We start from the raw sequence: 17,740 nt of genomic DNA, 5'->3' as shown, positions 1-17,740 counted from the left end.
GCACTCCAGCCTGGGCGACAGAGCGAGAGTCCGTCTCAAAAAAAAAAATAAAAAAAAATAAAAATAAAAATATTTTTAGAGATAGGGTTTTGCTATGTTGCCTGGGCTGGTCTCCAACTCCTGGACTCAAGCAAACCTCCCTCCTCAGCCTCCGGAGAAGCCACTGTGCCCACCATGATTCTATCCTAGTATTTTATCTTTTTTCTTATTGTTGTTATAGAGGCATTATCAACCGTTTAAACCCTCAAGACCAAATTATCTTTACATTTTTTTAAAGAGAAGATATCCATCCAAGGTTTCGCAACATTGCGTATTTGTCCTCCTTGCCAAAAAAAGGGTAGAGTAAGTAATGTTTAATTAATACTGAATTTTTTTAATGTGCAAAAATCTAACTCTGCTTTTTAAAGCAAGTAGAAGGAGTGACAATATGGCACCATTCCAATAATCAAACACCAATAAAAATGGCAGCAGTACAACAATCTAAGCAAATCTCAAATACAACATACTTGTAATTAGAACACAATGCAATGACTTGATTTTAGCAAGAACAAGACACTTAATCTGGTAAAAGAAACCAAACAATGCATTATATTGAATACTAAGCTAAGTTACCATAATTAGTCTTACAAATTCTCAAATTTCACAACTACTTTTGAACATCTAAATTTAAACCTAAATTTTTTAATTAAACGCCTGTTCAACAAAGCTAATTGGAACAAACACATTTATGTAAATTTACATTCTAGGATACCAGGGTAAACAAGGAGACGTTATTCAAAGATGAATGAGAAAGTTCTATTCTTTTTCATCATTTGTGTGAGCAGGTTGCAAAGGACATGCTCTGTGGAAAGAAGAGAGAACATCAATAGCCATCCAAGTATCAACTGTTTGAAAAAAATAGTTACAAACCTATGTAAATCCGGAGTAGATCTGGTCTAATGACTAGAAATGAAAGAAAATCAAACTTCATTAATTAACAAACACCTACAAATTTCAAGTATTAACACGACAAAATTTTTAACAATTTATTTGCCTGTTAATTTGCAGAATTAGTGTTTCTCCTTTAGACTACGTTGTCATTTTTATTAAAAAAGAATCTATTTATATAGCATATTATTTCAACATGTTATTAAATGGATTGATAAACAATATAATCTGCCAGCAAGAACTTTGTGATAATAAAAAGTAAAAAAATTAACCAATCCACTTTAGCAGAGAAAACATATAGCAAGTTGTCATTTGACTATATACACTCTTTTGAACCATGTGATTACATTAACTAATTAGGAAAAACCCCAAATTGGCCAGACACAGTGACTTACACTCATAATCCCAGCACTTTGGGAGGATGAGGCAGGAGGATTGCTTGAGCCCAAGAGTTTGAGACCAACCTGGGCAACTTAGTGACACCCCATCTCTACAAAAAATAAAAAATCAGGCCGGGGTTGGTGGCTCACGCTTGTAATCCCAACACTTTGGGAGGCCAAGGTGGGTGGAACATTTGAGGTCAGGAATTCGAGACGAGCCTAGCCAACATGGTGAAACCCCATCTCTATTAAAAATACAAAAATAGCCGGCCAGTGGTGGTGTGTGCCTGTAATCCCATCTACTTGGGAGGCTAAGGCAGGAGAATTGCTTGAGCACGGTGGGTGGAGGTTGAAGTGAGCTGAGACTGTGCCATTGCACACTCCAGCCTGGGGGACAGAGACCCTGTCTAAAAAAAAACAAAAATTAGTTGGTCGTGGTGGCACATGCCTATAGTTCCAGCTACTCAGGAGGCTGAGGCAGGAGGATCACTTCAAGGTTGCAGTGAGCCATGATTGATTGTGCCACTGCACTCCAGCCTGGGAAACAGAGCAGGTCTCTGTGTCAATAAAACAAAAATGAAGAAAAGAAAATCCCCAAAATTGTTAGCATAGCATAGTTGTAGCTTTTGAAAAATAATTTACATTATCCCAAAGTCAGGCAGGGCCCTGTAGCTCATGCCTCTAATCTCAGCACTTTGGGAGGCCGAGGTGGGTGGATCACCTGAGGTCAGATGTTCGAGACCAGCCTGGCCAACATGGTGAAACCCATCTCTACTAAAAATACAAAAATTAGCCGGGCATGGTAGCAGGTGCCTGTAATCCCAGCTACTTGGGAGGCTCAGGCAGGAGAATCACTTGAACCTAGGAGGCAGAGGTTGCTGTGAGCCAAAACTGAACCATTGCACTCCAGCCTGGGCAACAAGAGCAAAACTCCATCTCAAAAAAACCCCAAAAAACGAAACAAAAAACAAAGTTATTTTGTACCCATTATAGGTTTTTTTGAGATGGGGTCTCGCTCTGTCGCCAGGCTGGAGTGCAGTGGTGCAATCTCGGCTCACTGCAACCCGTGCCTCCCGGGTTCAAGCGATTCTCCTGCCTTAGCCTCCGGAGTAGCTGGGACTACAGGCACGCGCCACCACGCCCACCTAATTTTTTTGTATTTTTAGTAGAGACAGGGTTTCACCATGTTGGCAAGGATGGTCTTGATCTCTTGACTTCATAATCCGCCTGCCTTGGCCTCTCAAAGTGCTGGGATTACAGGCATGAGCCACTGTGCCCAGCCTCATTACACTTTTTATGGAGGAAAAGTCAATTCAAAACTTAATCAAAAACTACTTTTTTTTTTTTTGGTTTATTAGAGCTGACAAAGATTTGTGAGATCTACTCTAAAATTCTTGGTTTTCAAATTAGATCCAGCAATCCTTGATGGGCAGAACCAGGTAGTGAAAGAAGGAAGTGAAAATGAAGGCACTCAGATTTGGTATAAGATTATCGTTGGCCCGGCGCGGTGGCTCACGCCTGTAATCCCAGCACTTTGGGAGGTCAAGGCAGGTGGATCATCTGAGGTCAGGAGTTCGAGACCAGTCTAGCCAACATAATGAAACCCTGTCTCTACTAAAAATACAAAAAAATTGGCCGGGCACGGTGGCTCACGCCTGTAATCCCAGCACTTTGGGAGGCCGAGGCGGGCGGATCATGAGATCAGGAGTTCAAGACCAGCCTGGCCAGTATGGTGAAATCCCGTCCCTACTAAAAAATCACAAAAATTAGCCAGGCGTGGTGGCACACGCCTGTAATCCCAGCTACTCAGGAGGCTGAGGCAGGAGAATCGCTGAAACCTGGGAGGTGGAGGTTGTAGTGTGCTAAGATCGAGCCACTGCACTCCAGCCTGGGTGACAGAGTGAGACTCTATCTCAAAAATAATAAAATAAAAATATAAAAAAATTAGCTGGGCATGGTGACACGTGCCTGTAATCCCAGCTACTCAGGAGGCTGAGGCAGGAGAATCACTTGAACCCAGGAGGTGGACTCCAGCCTGGGCAACAAGAGAAAAAACTCTGTCTCAAAACAAAAACAAAAACAAAAAAAGATTATCATTAACTCAGTATTAGATAACAAAGATATCTTCATTGTATTTTCCTGGAAATTAAATTAACAAATGAACATTATCATAACCCAGACTTCCTTTGTGCAAGCGCCTGATTTACTTTAGGCATCATAGCTCTGTTAAAGGTTTAAGTAGATAGTCTTTCTTGATTCTGACTCTTCCCCCACGCAACTGCTGGGAGTTTACCCTGCCTTTGGGAGAAAAATAAGGCCATGGGAATAACCATATTCCATAGAGAGTTTATATCACAAGTCCTTCTAATAAACTCATTTATTATTTCAATAAAGGGGTAATTACAATGCTCCTAAACAATGTCAAATCTAAGAACAGGACCTAAAGAAATAATATAAACCTCTATTACCTAGGTTTATGTCACAGATTTTATAATACCATGGATTAAAGTTCTTTATGAGAATATATGTGTAATCTCTTTTCATATGGTGGGAAGGCTATAATATAGGTTTTATTCTTGTGATGATCAATGTTATAGTCACATTTGGCTATATTGCCAAATATTTTATTTCCTTAATGTAAGCCACAAGTAATTCAAGAAATCTGAAATATATTCTAAAGCTAGTCTTATCAGCTTGTTCCTATTGGAAAAAAAGACCAAGGAAGAATGGTACCAGACAATGACAGAGAACTAGAAGAAATTTATTGGATCAGGAAAGCAAGCCTATTAAAAAGCTTTATTCAAAATGTATCCCTTTGGGGCCAGGCATCACGGCTCAGGCCCGTAATCCCAACACTTTCGGAGGCTGAGGCGTTAGGATTGCTTGAGCCCAGGAGTTCAAGACCAGCCTAGGCAACATAGCAAGGCCTGGTCTCTACTAAAAATTTAAAATTAGCCAGGAGCAATGGCATGCATCTATAGTCCCAGCTACTCAGGAGGCTGAAGTGGGAAAATTGCTTGAGTACAAGAGGTCAAGGCTACGAGAGCTATGATCTCACCACTGCACTCCAGCATGAGTAACAGAGCAAAATCCTGTCTCTAAAAAAAAAAAAAAAAAAAAAAAAATCCTGTCTCAAAAAAAAAAAAAAATTCTGTCTCTAAAAAAAAAAAAGAGTATCCCTTTGGTTGTTGATTTTTATGGAAACCAGAAATCATGATAGTCATATAACAACAAAGCCTAAGATTTAATTGCTGCTAAATATCTCACAACATGGATCATAGACACTCAATTACCATTTACTAAATGAGCTTATCAACAGTACTGAATAATTTCTTTTTTTTGAGATGGAGTCTCACTTTGTTGCCCAGGCTGGAGTGCAGTGATCTCGGCTCACTGCAACCTCTGCCTCCCAGGTTCAAGTGATTCTCCTATCTCAGCCTCCCCAGTAGCTGAGATCACAGGCATGTGCCGCCATACCCGGCTAATTTTTGTAATGAATAATTCTTAATATTTTATATGCTTTCACATGTCAAATACTTTGTTTTAATTACTCTTTCAGCCATCTATTTTTATCTAGTTGTGTTCAATGAAAATCCATTCCAAATACAATGTACAATCCAAAACAGATGTAACAGATATAGAATGTACAAATAAGAAGCAAAAGGGACTGTTCAGTCACACATACCATAGGTCGAGATCTGTTGGAGCTGCTTGTTCCCATGTAGGTTTCTAAAGACGGCAAATATTGCCTTAAGATTTATTAAAGCTACTACGGCCATATGGGATACAGGAACAACTAAGCATCAGTGTGTGACCATGTGAACCAAAGATTTCATGGAGTGTCCTTTCTTTAATAGAAACACAATCTGGCTCTGTCACCCAGGCTGGAGTTCAGTGGCACAATAACTCACTGCAACCTCGAATGCCTGGGCTCAAGCGATACTCCCACCTTAACCTCCAGAGTAGTCAGGACTACAGGTGTGTGCCACCATGCCCAGCTAATTTTTTTTTTTTTTTTTTTGTAGAGACATGGTCTCATTATGTTGCCCAAGCTGGTCTCAAACTCCTGAGCTCAAGCAATCCTCCCCCATTGAGTCTCCCAAAGTGCTGGGCATGCCTGGCCCCATGGAGTATATATTTCTTTTTTTTTTTTTTTTTTTTTTGAGACGGATTATCGCTCTGTTGCCCAGGCTGGAGTGCAATGGCATGATCTCGGCTCACTGCAACCTCCGCCTCCCGAGTTCAAGCAATTCTCCTGCCTCAGCCTCCAGAGTAGAAGGGATCACAGGCGACTGCCACCAAGCCCAGCTAATTTTTGTATTTTTCGTAGAGACAGGGTTTCGCTGTGTTGGCCAGGCTGGTCTCGAACTCCCAACCTCGGGTGATCCACCCGCCTTGGACTTTCAAAATGTTGAGATTACAGGCACAAGTCACCGCGCCCAGGCTGGAGTGTCTATTTCTAAAAAGGCTTCTATATATCAAGGCAGTTGTAAAAGTTTTACTTACCAGAATCAAGTCCACTTATGCTTAGGCCCAGGCTCTATCTAAAAATATTGACTAATTATAGAAAGTGTCCCAAATGTAGCTCATCAGACTCATAAAGTTGTTTTGTTTTTTTATTTTAAGTATTTACAGAAATGTTTTGTGAATTTAATGCAGACAAATTTCTGGTCTTCACTTTGCAAATACAGAACCAGATTTGTTATTCTGCTTATTTTATGTTCTTTTTTTTTTTTTTTGAGATGGAGTCTCGCACTGTCACCCAGGCTGGAGTGCAGTAGCGCGATCTCGGCTATATATTCAAGACACTCCATTTTTTTCCTTATCTCGATACTAGACAGAGTCTTGCCACCCATCCCAGCTAATTGCAGTGGGCAGTTTTGTAATTTCTTCAGGTTTCAGTGTTTTATCCCTCCTGAATGGTGATGACTCTGACCCTGTGCCCCCCCGAATCTGGATTACAGGCAAATTTTTTTTTTTTTTTTTTTTTGAGAGGTCTCACCATTTCCCGGATTAGGCGACCTCCAACCCTGCAACCTGCCTCAAGTGATCCGATTCCACCTCCGCCTCGAAGCGAGATTACAGGATCAGCCACCCCTCCATTTATAATATTCCAGACAAAAAATGGTCAATTTTTAATTGTGGGATTTCAACACATGTACAAAGTCATTTTTTTTTTTTTGAGACAGAGTCTCGCTGTCGCCCAGGCTGGAGTGCAGTGGCGCGATCTCGGCTCACTGCAGGCTCCGCTCCCCGGGGTTCACGCCATTCTCCTGCCTCAGCCTTCCGAGTAGCTGGGACTACAGGCACCCGCCACCTCACCCGGCTAATTTTTTGTATTTTTAGTAGAGACGGGGTTTCACCGTGTTAGCCAGGATGGTCTCGATCTCCTGACCTCGTGATCTGCCCGCCTCGGCCTCCCAAAGTGCTGGGATTACAGGCGTGAGCCACCGCGCCCGGCCTTAATTTCAAGATTAATCAACTATGCCTTCAAAGGAGATTTTAATTTTAACCCACCTCCTGCACACAAAAAAATCAGTTTTTAAGTTGTGAAAATTATTTGACATATACAAAGATAAAAAGGCACTATTTTAAAATTAGTTGAAGTCAATACACTTCTAATTTTTGGAATCCAGTTAAGTGTGGTAACTAAATCTGGCATTCTTGTTGAATTGGAATGGGTGATAGGAAATGCCTACTATTTCACTTTTAAGTGTATATGCAAGAATTAGTCATGCTTGGATTTGGAGTAGATGCCAGTCTATCATTGCTCTGGCATACTTCAATTACCACATAGAAAGTAAAATGCAGGGCCAGGTGCGATGGCTCACGCCTGTAATCCCAGCACTTTGGGAGGCCAAGGTGGGTGGATCACAAGGTCAGCAGATCAAGACCATCCTGGCTAACACGGTGAAACCCCGTCTCTACTAAAAATACAAAAAATTAGATGGGCGTGGTGGCGTGCGCCTGTAGTCCCAGCTGCTGGGGAGGCTGAAGCAGGAGAATGGCGTGAACCCGGGAGGCAGAGCTTGCAGTGAGCCAAGATTGCACCACTGCACCCCAGCCTGGGCGACAGAGCGAGACTCTGTCTCAAAAAAAAAAAAGAAAGTCAAATGCAATGGCAAATCCAACTAAAGCCCTAAAGAGTTAAGTGCCCTTGGCCAGGTGCAGTGGCTCACGCCTGTAATCCCAGAACTTTGGGAGGCCGAGGCGGGCAGATCACGAGGTCAGGAGATCGAGACCATCCTGGCCAACATGGTGAAATCCCATCTCTACTAAAAATACAAAAATTAGCTGGGTGTGGTGGCAGGTGCCTGTAATCCCAATTACTCAAGAAAGGCACGAAAATTGCTTGAACCCAGGAGGTGAAGGTTGCAGTCAGCCAAGATGGCACCACTGCACACCAGCCTGGGTGACAGAGTGAGACTCCTTCTCAAAACAAACAAACAAAAGAAACAGAGTTAAGTGCCCAAGAGAAGAGTAAAAACTTAGCAATGTAAATCTAGAGCATATCAGCATTAAATTAGGATGGCTGAAACAATACATAGAATATTTATAGTAACATCTGGTAGTTTCTTCCAATGCACATATATAATAAATAGAATCATGGAAGCTTTTTATATTACCTAATCATTTTACAGCCTTGTAGATTTAACGAACTAAAATGAAAACTGAATCTCCATTCCATAGCTTGTTAACTAATTTTTGATGTTGTCTTTCTCCTCCGTCTTATACATGAAACTCCAACAGATTTAATATTGGCATTTATCATCTAGTCAAATCCTTCAGATGCTCTTTAAACCAGTCCAGTTTGAGACTCTCAAGCGTTTCTCTGTTAATAAGGAGTGAAATTAGTAGACTTGATGAAGACCTGGTTTTTTTCCTTGCCACACTGAACTTCTAGGCACCATTTTGATTCGGTTTTAGAGTATGAGTTGGAGAACTGTAGCTCTTTCTTGACCTGCCTCTTAATGGTAGAGATGTAGAAGGGCAAGCAAGACCACAAGGAGACTGGCTGTAGGCTGTAGGGCACTGTTGGAGGGCTTTGTGGTCTCGGCTGCAGTAGCTTCCGGCGTGCTGGTTAAAGGAACAAATGAAGAAACCTGCACGGGTAGGAGCAGCGCCAGAAGTAGTAGACCCAGAATGAGCATCGCCACCATCCCCTTACCCATTTGGATCAGGATGCCGTGTGTCCAGCTTGCTGCTCAGTGTGCTGGAGGATGGGTGGCTCCTGGCTGGTACAGGGGAGATAGCAAGTAGGGTCTTATATTCAAGGGGCATCATAATGGCAGTGACATCACTCCCTTTCCTCCTACATCCAGGCAAATACTTTGTTTTGAAACAAAACATTTAAGTTGCTTAGAAAGCCTGGACCTTAGGGCTGGGCGCGGTGGCTCACGCTTGTAATCCCAGCACTTTGGGAGGCCGAGGCGGGCGGATCACGAGGTCAGGAGATCGAGACCACGGTGAAACCCCGTCTCTACTAAAAATACAAAAAGTTAGCCGGGCGTGGTGGCGGGCGCCTGTAGTCCCAGCTACTCAGAGAGGCTGAGGCAGGAGAATGGCGTGAACCCGGGAGGCGGAGCTTGCAGTGAGCCGAGATTGCGCCACTGCACTCCAGCCTGGGCGACAGAGCGAGACTCCGTCTCAAAAAAAAAAAAAAAAAAAAGAAAGCCTGTACCTTATTAATTACAAATCTATAAAAAGGCAGGTTTCGAATCTTTTTTTCCCAAGTGGCATGATTTTTCCCTTGTTTTTTTTTTTCTGTCCCATATGACCTTCAGAAATTTTTCTTGATTCTTAAAAGTGATGCATATTTTTTGTGAAAAGTTATTAGCACAGAGTATGAGAAGAGGTTTTTACTCAGAGATAAGCATTATTTATGTTTGGTACATTTTCATATAGTACATATACATGTATTTACACAGTAAAGATTGTACTTTTGTATCCAGAATTTTGGGTCTCGCTGTGTCGCCCAGGCTGGAGTGCAGTGGCGTGATCTCGGCTCACTGCAAGCTCTGCCTCCCGGGTTCACGCCATTCTCCTGCCTCAACCTCTCCGAGTAGCTGGGACTACAGGTGCCCACCACCACGCCCGGCTAATTTTTTTGTATTTTTTAGTAGAGACGGGGTTTCACCGTGGTCTCGATCTCCTGACCTCGTGATCCGCCCGCCTCGGCCTCCCAAAGTGCTGGGATTACAAGCGTGAGCCACCGTGCCTGGCCTTAATTAGCTTCTTAAAAAATTTGTTGCTGGGTGTAGTTGCTCTCGCCTGTAATCCCCAGCACTTTGGGAGGCCGAGGCGGGCAGATCACGAGGTCAGGAGATTGAGATAATCCTGGCTAACACGGTGAAACCCCGTCTCTACTAAAAATACAACAAAATTAGCCGGGCGTGGTGGTGGGCGCCTGTAGTCCCAGCTACTCGGGAGGCTGAGGGAGGAGACTGGTGTGAACCCGGGAGGTGGAGGTTGCAGTGAGCCAAGATTGCACTACTACTGCACTCCAGCCTGGGCAACAGGGCGAAACTCCGTCTCAAAAAAAAAAAAAACCAGTTTGCACACTGGCCAGGTGTGGCAGCTGATGCCTGTAATCCCAGCACAGTGGGAGGCCAAGGCAAGTGGATTACTGGAGCTCAGGAGTTTGAGATCAGCCTAGGCAACGTGGTGAAACCTCATCTCTACCAAAAATACAAAAAATTAGCTGAACTCCATGGCACATGCCTATAATTCCAGCTACTTGGAAGGCTGAGGTGGGAGAATCAATCGAACCCAGGAGGCAGAGGTTGAAGTGAGCGAAGATTGGGTCACTGCATTACAGCCTGGGTGACAGAGTGAGATCCCCATATTAAAAAAAAAAAAAAAAAAGGAAGAAAGAAAGAAAAAAGGAATGAGATATTCATGAAATACAACGGATGAAACTCAAAAACTTTTTTTTTAAAGGTTGCACACCAAGTTTGGTGTGTGTAGTTTTTCTCTAATTTTTGTTTTTCACTATTCTTACGTACTTACAGAGAAGTTGTAAAGACAATACACCATGGTATTAGTCTTGGTTGGTTCTAGGTGATGGGGATTTCTGTATTTTCCAACTTTTCCATATTGGTCATTTTTTTTATTTTTATTTTACTTGATTTTTTTTGAGATGGAGTCTCGCTCTGTCCCCCAGGCTGGAGTGCAGTGGTGCGATCTCAGCGCACTACAGCCAACACCTCTCAGGTTCAAGCAATTCTCCTGCCTCAGCCTCCTGAGTAGCTGAGATTATAGGCACATGCCACCACGCCTGGCTAATATTTTGTATTTTTAGTATAGACGGGGTCCCATCATGTTGCAGGATGGTCTCGATCTCCTACTCTTGTGATCTGCCTGCCTTGGACTCCCAAAGTGCTGGGATTACAGGGGTGAGTCACTGTGCCCAGCCTATTTTTGAGACAGGTCCTCACTCTGCCACCCATGCTGGAGTACAGTGGCAGGATCTCGGCTCACTGCAACCTTCATCTCTCCCAGGGTCAAGCGATTCTCCCACTTCAGCCTCCCAAGTAGCTGGGATTATAGGCGGTGCCACCACCCTTTTGGTAGAGAAGGGGTTTCACCATGTTGCCCAGGCTGGTCTGGAACTCCTGAGCTCAAGCGATCTGCCCACTGTAGCCTCCCAAAGTGCTAGGATTACAGGCATGAGCCACCGCACACAGCCTGGTTATATATTTCTTGTGGAAGTTGAACTGGTAGTTTTTAAGGGGCAGGATTAATGGAATTCAAGCTATATAAGCCAACAAGGAAATTGCCTTGTAAGAAAAGCCTAAAGGAAAAAGACAGTAAAAATTAAAGACTCAATACACTAAGTTCATGGTTAATGACATAGCACTTATATGAATGGGAACTGATCCTCTTTGAGAGATTGGGAAGAGTAAAAAGAATACTTTTTACTAATGTATGAAATTAGCTGGCTGGATGCAGTGGCTCACGCCTGTAATCCCAGTACTTTGGGAGGCTAAGGTGGGTAGATCACGAAGTCAAGAGTTCAAGACCAGCCTGGCCAACAAGGTGAAACCCTGTCTCTACTAAAAATACAAAAATTAGCTGGGCGTGGTGACGCGTGCCTGTAATCCCAGCTACTTGGGAGGCTGAGGCAGGAAAATTGCTTGAACCTGGGAGGCAGAGGTTGCAGTGAGCCACTGCCCTCCAGCCTGGGCAACAGAGCAAGACTCCATCTCGAAAAAAAAAAAAAAGAAAGAAATTTGGGAGTGAGTTATAATAAGAAATTAGTAGAAGTTTTAAAAAACTTTTTTTGCATTTTCTTATGAGCTTGAAGAGAAACTTGACTCAATATCCTATTTGTCCTTTATTTTCAAGATATTTTCTTTATTAATTAATTAATTAATTTTTTTTTTTGAGACGGAGTCTCACTCTGTCCCCCAGGCTGGAGTGCAGTGGCGTGAAAATGAGATACATGTGCAGAACATGCAAGTTTGTTATATAGGTATATGTGTGCATGGTGGTTTGCTGCACCAAGCAATTCTTTTGTTTGAGCCTCCCAAATAGCTAGGACCACAGGTGTATACCATCACGCCCAGCTAATTTTGTATTTTTAGTAGAGACAGGGTTTCGCCATGTTGGACAGGCTGGTTTTGAACACCTGGCCTCAAGTGATCCTCCCACCTCGGCCTCCCAAAGTGCTGGGATTACAGGCGTGAGATAAATATTTTCTTTATATTCCAGAATATAAAAACTTACTTTCTCTTTGCTTTTCCTAATCCACTGCTTCCTGCCTCTTCAGGAATCTGATTCTCTTTTTCAGAATCTTTAGGGCACAACCTAAAGAATTCTCCAATTCCTTTTTGCCACTTGGGAGTTGGGCGCACGCAAACGGGATTCCCTCCTGCATATTTATTTTCAGCTGTAAAATATAAACAGATGGAACTAGATAAGTACTAATAATACAATCGCCATTCCTTAAACAACTTAATTCCTTCTTTAACATCAAATTCTCAAAGGTATTAAATAATCTTTATTTAAGATATACAACTTAAAGAATTAGAAAATGTGACACAATAAAGCTGTATTCCACCAATAAACTCAGTGTGATGGTTATCTTAGCAATAACAGTAGTAACAGAATTTTTACAACTGAAAAATATGTTTATATTTTGTCCACAAGCAGAGCTATTCAAATACTCTTGCCGGGCACAGTGGCTCACGCCTGTAATCCCAGCACTTTGGGAGGCTGAGGAGGGTGGATCACAAGGTCAGGAGTTCGAGGCCAACCTAGCCAACATGGTGAAACCCCCGTCTCTACTAAAAATACATAAATTAGCTGGGTGTGGTGGCACGTGCCTGTATTCCCAGCTACTTGGGAGGCTGAGGCAGGAGAATCGCTTGAACCAGCGAGTCGGAGGTTGCAGTGAGCCGAGATTATGCCACTGCACACTCCAGTCTGGCAACAGAGCGAGACTCTGTCTCAAATAAAAAAAAAAAAAAAAAAATATTTATATATATATATATATATATTCTTGTATGTACTGACATACTGAAGTTTGACACACTTTTTCCTAATATAAGATAGGACCATGTAGTATAAAGTGCCAACATTTTACTTATTAAGGTCATTTAGTTAAAGCACATATAAGAGGCAATGTGAAAGTCTCCACAAAAGTAGATTCCATTTTTCTTTTTTTTTTTTTTTTTTTTAAGAGTCTAGCTCTGTCATCCAGGCTGGAGTGCAGTGGCGCAATCTTGGTTTACTGTAACCTCCGCCTCCCGGATTCAAGGGATCCTCCTGCCTCAGCCTCCTGAGTAGCAGGGATTACAGGTGCCCGCCACCACGCCCAGCTAATTTTTGTTTTGTTTTGTTTTTGCTTTTTTTGTGGGGGCAGACAGAGTCTCGCTCTGTCACCCAGGCTGGAGTGCAGTGGCACGATCTCGGCTCACTGCAAGCTCCGCCTTCTGGGTTCACGCCATTCTCCTGCCTCAGCCTCCCTAGCAGTTGGGACTACAGGTGCCCGCCACCACGCCTGGCTAATTTTTTGTATTTTTAGTAGAGACAGGGTTTCACCATGCTAGCCAGGATGGTCTCGATCTCCTGATCTCATGATCCGCCCACCTTGGCCTCCCAAAGTGCTGGGATTACAGGCGTGAGCCACCCTGCCCAGCCAATTCCTGGTTATTTTTCAACAGTAATATAAGGAGAAATTGAGGGAAAATTCTTGCCTTTTTATAAAGTAATGACCAGGAACAAATTATTCAGTTACTGCAAATCTTTTGCTTTAAGCTAAAACATTTGCTTTAACAACTCTAGTTGTTAAAGAATGCTTACAAAAGTTGTTTCCATATAGACTCTGAAGTTATATTGTTTGTACTTATTTATTTATTTACATTTATAAAAATAGCAATGGGGTTTTGCCATGTTGTCCAGGCTGGTCTCAAACTCCTGGCTGAGGCAACCCTCCCGCCTTTGCCTCCAAAAGAAGGAATGGCATATAAAAGATAGTGATCTTTTGGTTCACAATTTTCCCAAAGGAACCTTACAGGAATGCTTTTACTACTAGAAAACATACAGCAGCAGCTGGGCACGGTGGCTCACACCTGTAATCCCAACACTTTGTGAGGCCGAGGCAGTTGGATCATGAGGTCAGGAGTTCGAGAGCAGCCTGGCCAACATGGTGAAACCCTGTCTCCACTAAAGATACAAAATGTAGCCAGGCGTGGTGGCGCATGCCTGTAATCCAAGCTACTTAGGAGGCTGAAGTAGAAGAATTACTTGAACCCAGGAGGCGGAGGTTGCAGTAAGCCGAGGTCATGCCACTGCACTCCAGCCTAGGTGACAGAGCGAGACTCTGTCTCAAAAAATATATATATATATATATATATGTATATATATATATAGCAGCAACAGATTCAAACCCAACTCCGCTGGTTTAGTTGTGTGACCTTTATCAAGTTATATAACCAGAGATTAAATTTCCTTATCTTTAAAATAAGGATATTACCCATTTCATACATTCAATTATTCAGATTAAAAATAGAGATTTTTTAAATGCCTTAAAGGATGCATTCATTCAACATATATTCAGTAAGGGCCTATTTAGTTGGCTGTGGTGATTCAACAGTGGACCAGACAATGGGACGCAGCTCTAATGAAATTTCATCAGGCCAGGCATGGTGGCTCATGTCTGTAATCCCAGTATTTTGGTAGGCTGAGGCGGGAGGATTGCTTCAGCCCAGGAGTTCGAGACCAGCCTGGGCAACGTGATGAAACCCCGTCTCTACAAAAAACACAAAAATTAGGCGGGCGTGTGGTGGCATGTGCCTGAGTCCCAGCTACTTGGGAAGAGCCTGAAGTGGGAGGATCATTTGAGCCCTGGGGTCAAATCTGCAGTAAGCTGTGATTGCACTACTGCACTCAAGCCTGGGCAACAGAGTGAGACCCCGTCTCAAAAAAAAAAAAAAAAAAGAAAAAGAAAAAAGAAAAGAAAAAGAAACTTAGTCTAGTGGTACAGGGTATAAGTTACTCTAAAAAAAATCATCAACTTCTATTTCCTTTTATCTGAAGAGATAGAAATAGTAAATGTTTTCTAATGAAATTTTTCGAATAGGGAGAAATTTGAATTGACTTCAAAACCTATGAAGTCCTAAACAGTGTTCCTCTTTACGTTCTTAATTAAATCTTGTAGCGTTAATCTCCCTGTCTGCCTAAACAGTGTTCCTCTTTACGTTCTTAATTAAATCTTGTAGCGTTAATCTCCCTGTCTGCCAAATTTCCTACTGAAAGGAATGAGGCACCAGATGGTAGGGCATTTTCTCATCTACTCCACGCACAGAAGGAGCAGCGTGAAGCTATTTCCCTTGCCGGGTTTCACTCCTACTCTCCCAAAGACAGTATTAGGAGCTGCAAAGTTGGAGAAAACCCACAGACATCATACTCAAACAAACAAACAAACAAACAAAGAGTAAGGAAGAAACGAAAAACAAGCAAACAAAAACAAAAACATTTTAATTAAAGTTTAGTAGACATTGCAATGAGCACTCAGCACTGTCAACGATTGTTCAAACCCTTAATCTAATAACGGGGCTTTTAAATAGCCTCTAACAATACTTAAATAGCCTCTGTCAATATTAAGAAAAATAATAGCCGGGCGTGGTGGGTCACGTCTGTGTTCCCATCACTTTGGGAAGCTGAGGCAGGCGGATCGCGAGGTCAGGAGTTTGAGATCAGTCTGGCCAACATAGCGAAACCCCATCTCTACTAAAAATACAAAAAAATTAGCCGGGTGTGGTGGCATGCACCTGTAATCCTAGCTACTCGGGAGGCAGAGGCAGGAGAATCGTGTGAACCCGAGAGGCGGAGGTTGCAGTGAACCAAGATCACACCATTGCACTCCAGCCTGGGCAACAGTGCAAGACTCTGTCTCAAAAAAGAAAGAAAGAAAGAAAGAAAGACAGAAAAAGGAAAATACTAAACCAAAAAACAAAAATTGATAGGCTGGCTGTGGTGGCTCATGCCTGTAATCCCAGTAGGATTGTTTGAGCCCAAGAGTTTGAGACCAGCTTAGGCAACATAGTGAGACCCCCGTCTCTACAAAAAATAGAAAAAAAAGTCCGGCGTGGTGGCATGCACCTGTAGTCCCAGCTACTTTGGAGGCTGAGGTAGGAGGATTGCTTAAGTCCCATAAGTGGAGGCTGTAGTGACCAGTGATTGCACCACTGCACTCCAACCTGAGCGACAAAGTGAGACCCTGTCTAAAAAAAGAAAAGAAAAGAAAAATAGGCTTGAAAATAAGCTGTGTCGGTCCTTAACTCCAAGGCTTGAGATTCTCTTCCATGATACCTCCCCCCCACCTCTACCCTAGCCGGCCAAAAGGCCCAGCCTCTCTTATTATATCACAGGGCAAGGAAGAAATTCGGGCGTGAGTACCTCAAGAAAAAGAAATTCATGGCAAGCCAGGGGCTTGCAGGTGCCAGGCCTGATCCCCTAACTTTAGGAGGGCTCTTCTTACCTTTCCTCGATGAAACTGATGTTGAATTAGTGGCAGAGGTGGAAGAACCAAGCACCTTCCTGGGGGCTCGAGCAGCCACCACTGTGAAGAGAGGCAAAAGAGGGTGTTCAGAACGGGCAGGAGGGTTCGGACACCGAGTCCTGGACCCAGTGGCTTGGAGAGGAGAGCCTGGCGATCCGGAACAGTAGGATAACCTTACCCTGCCCCTGCGACTTCTTCTTCTAGGTAAAGGGGCCAGGCGGCTGCTCCCTGGCTAGCTAGATGAGTTTGGCGCACAGGGCCCAGGGGGACCTCTGGCGTCTGTCGCCCGCGGCCGGGCTGCCGGGAGGACCCCCCCGCCCTCCAGTACCACACTCGATCGCCTCACCTTTTCTGTAAGTGCCTGGAACACTGTCTGCTTTAGTCCGCACCATGTTCAAACAAGACGAGAGGAGAGGAGAGAACGAACTGACTTCCCAGCCGAGGGTGTTTCACTGGACAAGGACCCGAAAACTATCCCGCCACAGTTTATATTGGTCTCTTTCCCGCGCGCTCCAAGGACTCTCCCGAGCCACCGCTCCCATTGGTTCCGCGCCGTTCCCCCTGAACCAATTGCCAATGCCCAATGGTGACAGCGGCGAGGCTTCTTGCAGCGCGGATCCGTCCATCAACCCGCAAAGGCCTAGGATTCGTAGGCGCCCCAGGTGGGCGGTACCAGGACTCTCCGGGGGTACCCGATAAGTGGGTGCTAAGTTTCTGAACTAGAGAAATGAGCCTGCTTAGAAAAGAAAACCCAGCAAAGACAGCGAATTACAAACTATCTTCAAAAGTTATTATAGCCTTAAGTCCATAAGGATTGACTCCTGGAGGTGAAACCTGAAATTAAGAGGACTTTTTGATGCAAATCAAAATTAAAAGAACTTGAGAACTTTCCTTTAGTACCCCAGGCATGAACTCTGTACAGCATCCATACTAAAACAATTTATGGAATGGGGAAAAGGAAGCTAATACAACTTGTTTACAAGGGTTTTCTTAAATGTCTTTAGGATGATGTGAGACTAAACAAAAACTAGGGGGACTGTATATACATACACACATAAAAAGAAACTAATAAAACGTCTTCCTGAGAACTGAATGGTCTCAGAGCTCCTAAATAATCTGCCAAATCTGCCGGGAGCGGGGACTCATGGCTGTAATCCCAGCACTTTGAGAGGCCGAGGCGGGCAGATCGCTTGACCCCAGGAGTTCGAGACCAGCCTGACCAAGAGGTGAGGTGGAGGATGGTTATTCACGGGTGGATTGCTGGTCCTAGGGAGAGGGTGCAACAGACACAAATGACCACCCTGTCAAAAAAAAAAAAAAAAAAAAGAAAGAAAGAAAGAAAGAAAGAAAGAAAAGAAAAGCAAGGCAAGGCAAGGAAACGAAACGAAACGAAAAGACCCTGCCAAATGTGGTAAGACCACATCCC

General features: G+C 43.4%; 2 protein-coding genes across 15 annotated transcripts in view; both read right to left on the bottom strand.

Annotated features, from left to right (window-relative positions):
* The window catches only part of CSNK1G1 (casein kinase 1 gamma 1), a 235,182-nt gene extending 226,917 nt beyond the window's left edge, over positions 1-8,265 (bottom strand). For 11 of the 12 annotated variants that reach the window (XR_009209593.1, XM_058427280.1, XM_058427287.1 and 8 more), the window contains exons 1-2: positions 7,934-7,961; positions 740-841 (exon numbers count right to left, since the gene is read on the bottom strand). The gene's annotated coding sequence lies outside the window, so the exon portion shown is untranslated. Of the gene's footprint in view, positions 1-739; positions 842-7,933 lie in introns of all 12 variants that reach the window. The other variant, XM_058427276.1, reaches the window with a different exon arrangement.
* On the bottom strand, positions 35-17,121 carry PCLAF (PCNA clamp associated factor). 3 transcript variants are annotated; one of them, XM_032175822.2, is made up of 4 exons: positions 16,661-17,100; positions 16,294-16,374; positions 12,036-12,198; positions 750-841 (listed from the first exon to the last, which is right to left on the bottom strand). In XM_032175822.2, the coding sequence occupies exons 1-4, from the start codon at positions 16,704-16,706 to the stop codon at positions 796-798; spliced, it is 336 nt and encodes a 111-aa protein (XP_032031713.1). In that variant the 5' UTR covers positions 16,707-17,100; the 3' UTR covers positions 750-795. The 3 variants fall into 3 exon arrangements, with proteins under 3 accessions (XP_032031714.1, XP_032031713.1, XP_032031712.1); XM_032175821.2 differs by lacking the exon at positions 750-841 and adding an exon at positions 8,343-8,542 and having other exon boundaries at positions 16,661-17,107; XM_032175823.2 differs by lacking the exon at positions 12,036-12,198 and having other exon boundaries at positions 35-841; positions 16,661-17,121.
* Positions 17,122-17,740: the final 619 nt, after the last annotated feature.

Source organism: Hylobates moloch, unplaced genomic scaffold (assembly GCF_009828535.3).
Source record: "Hylobates moloch isolate HMO894 unplaced genomic scaffold, HMol_V3 SCAFFOLD_14, whole genome shotgun sequence".
NCBI lineage: Eukaryota > Metazoa > Chordata > Mammalia > Primates > Hylobatidae > Hylobates > Hylobates moloch.
This window is presented reverse-complemented; position numbering and strand designations above follow the sequence as displayed.